General features: G+C 40.1%; 1 protein-coding gene across 1 annotated transcript; it reads left to right on the top strand. All coding sequences in view use genetic code 12, as the record gives it.

The window, feature by feature from the left end:
- Window positions 1-1,015, top strand: J8A68_002050 (uncharacterized protein; the record flags this gene model as incomplete). Its single annotated transcript, XM_049405760.1, has 1 exon — window positions 1-1,015. A coding segment is annotated over one exon (1,015 nt), but the record flags the coding sequence as incomplete, so codon positions are not given.

The raw sequence follows: 1,015 nt of genomic DNA, 5'->3' as shown, positions 1-1,015 counted from the left end.
TATGAATAAGTTATTGCTATTAATTTCATTGATATTCTGGCAATTTCAAAATGTCCAAAGTGCCGCTATTCCAAATTTGAATTTAAACGAACTTGAAAAACGTGAAACTGAGGGTACGGTCACGGAGGTTTTAATCCTTACCACAACCCTAACATCTGATACCCAAGAAACTGAAAGTACGGTCACTGAAGTTTTAATCCTTACCACAACCCTTACATCTGATACCCGTGAAGCAGAAGTCGTTAACTCAACCGCAACACCTTCCTCGTCAGAACAATTTACCAGAGAAACTTCCTATCCAGAACAAGTTTCCACATCAACTTCCTCTCCAGAACAAGTTACCACATCAATTTTCTCTCCAGAACAAGTTTCCACATCAACTTCCTCTCCAGAGCAAGTTACCACATTAATTTTCTCTCCAGAACAAGTTTCCACATCAACTTCCTCTCCAGAACAAGTTACCACATCACTTTTCTCTCCAGAACAAGTTTCCACATCAACTTCCTCTCCAGAACAAGTTACCACATCACTTTTCTCTCCAGAACAAGTTTCCACATCAACTTCCTCTCCAGAACAAGTTACCACATCAATTTCCTCTCCAGAACAAGTTACCACATCAACTTCGTCTCCAGAACCAACCATTTCCACACCCACAACAATAGCCTACGAAGAACCAATCGCAACGGCAATCAACGTAGTCAGAGGGGTTGAAACCTTCCAAGAAACAGAGATTATCCTTAGCGACACCGGAATCCTTTCACTCGTTGACGTTGTGAATGTAGTCATCGAATCTGCTTCGATTGAGAGTGGGACTTCATTGTTTTATACCCAATCATTCCTGGCCGATGATGAAGCTATTAGTGTTCAATTATCCGATGTTGTGAATGAAGGGTTGATTTGGTTGGATATTAGAACTTCTCCACAATTGGATGGTATTTTGTTTAAGAGAAGAGACCAAAACTTGAAGAAGAGGGATGATGAGAATGTTGTTATGTTGACTAATCTTGAGAATAAT

This window comes from Hemisphaericaspora subhashii (assembly GCF_019202705.1).
Source record: "Hemisphaericaspora subhashii strain CBS 10753 chromosome Unknown scaffold378, whole genome shotgun sequence".
NCBI lineage: Eukaryota > Fungi > Ascomycota > Pichiomycetes > Serinales > Debaryomycetaceae > Hemisphaericaspora > Hemisphaericaspora subhashii.
This window is presented reverse-complemented; position numbering and strand designations above follow the sequence as displayed.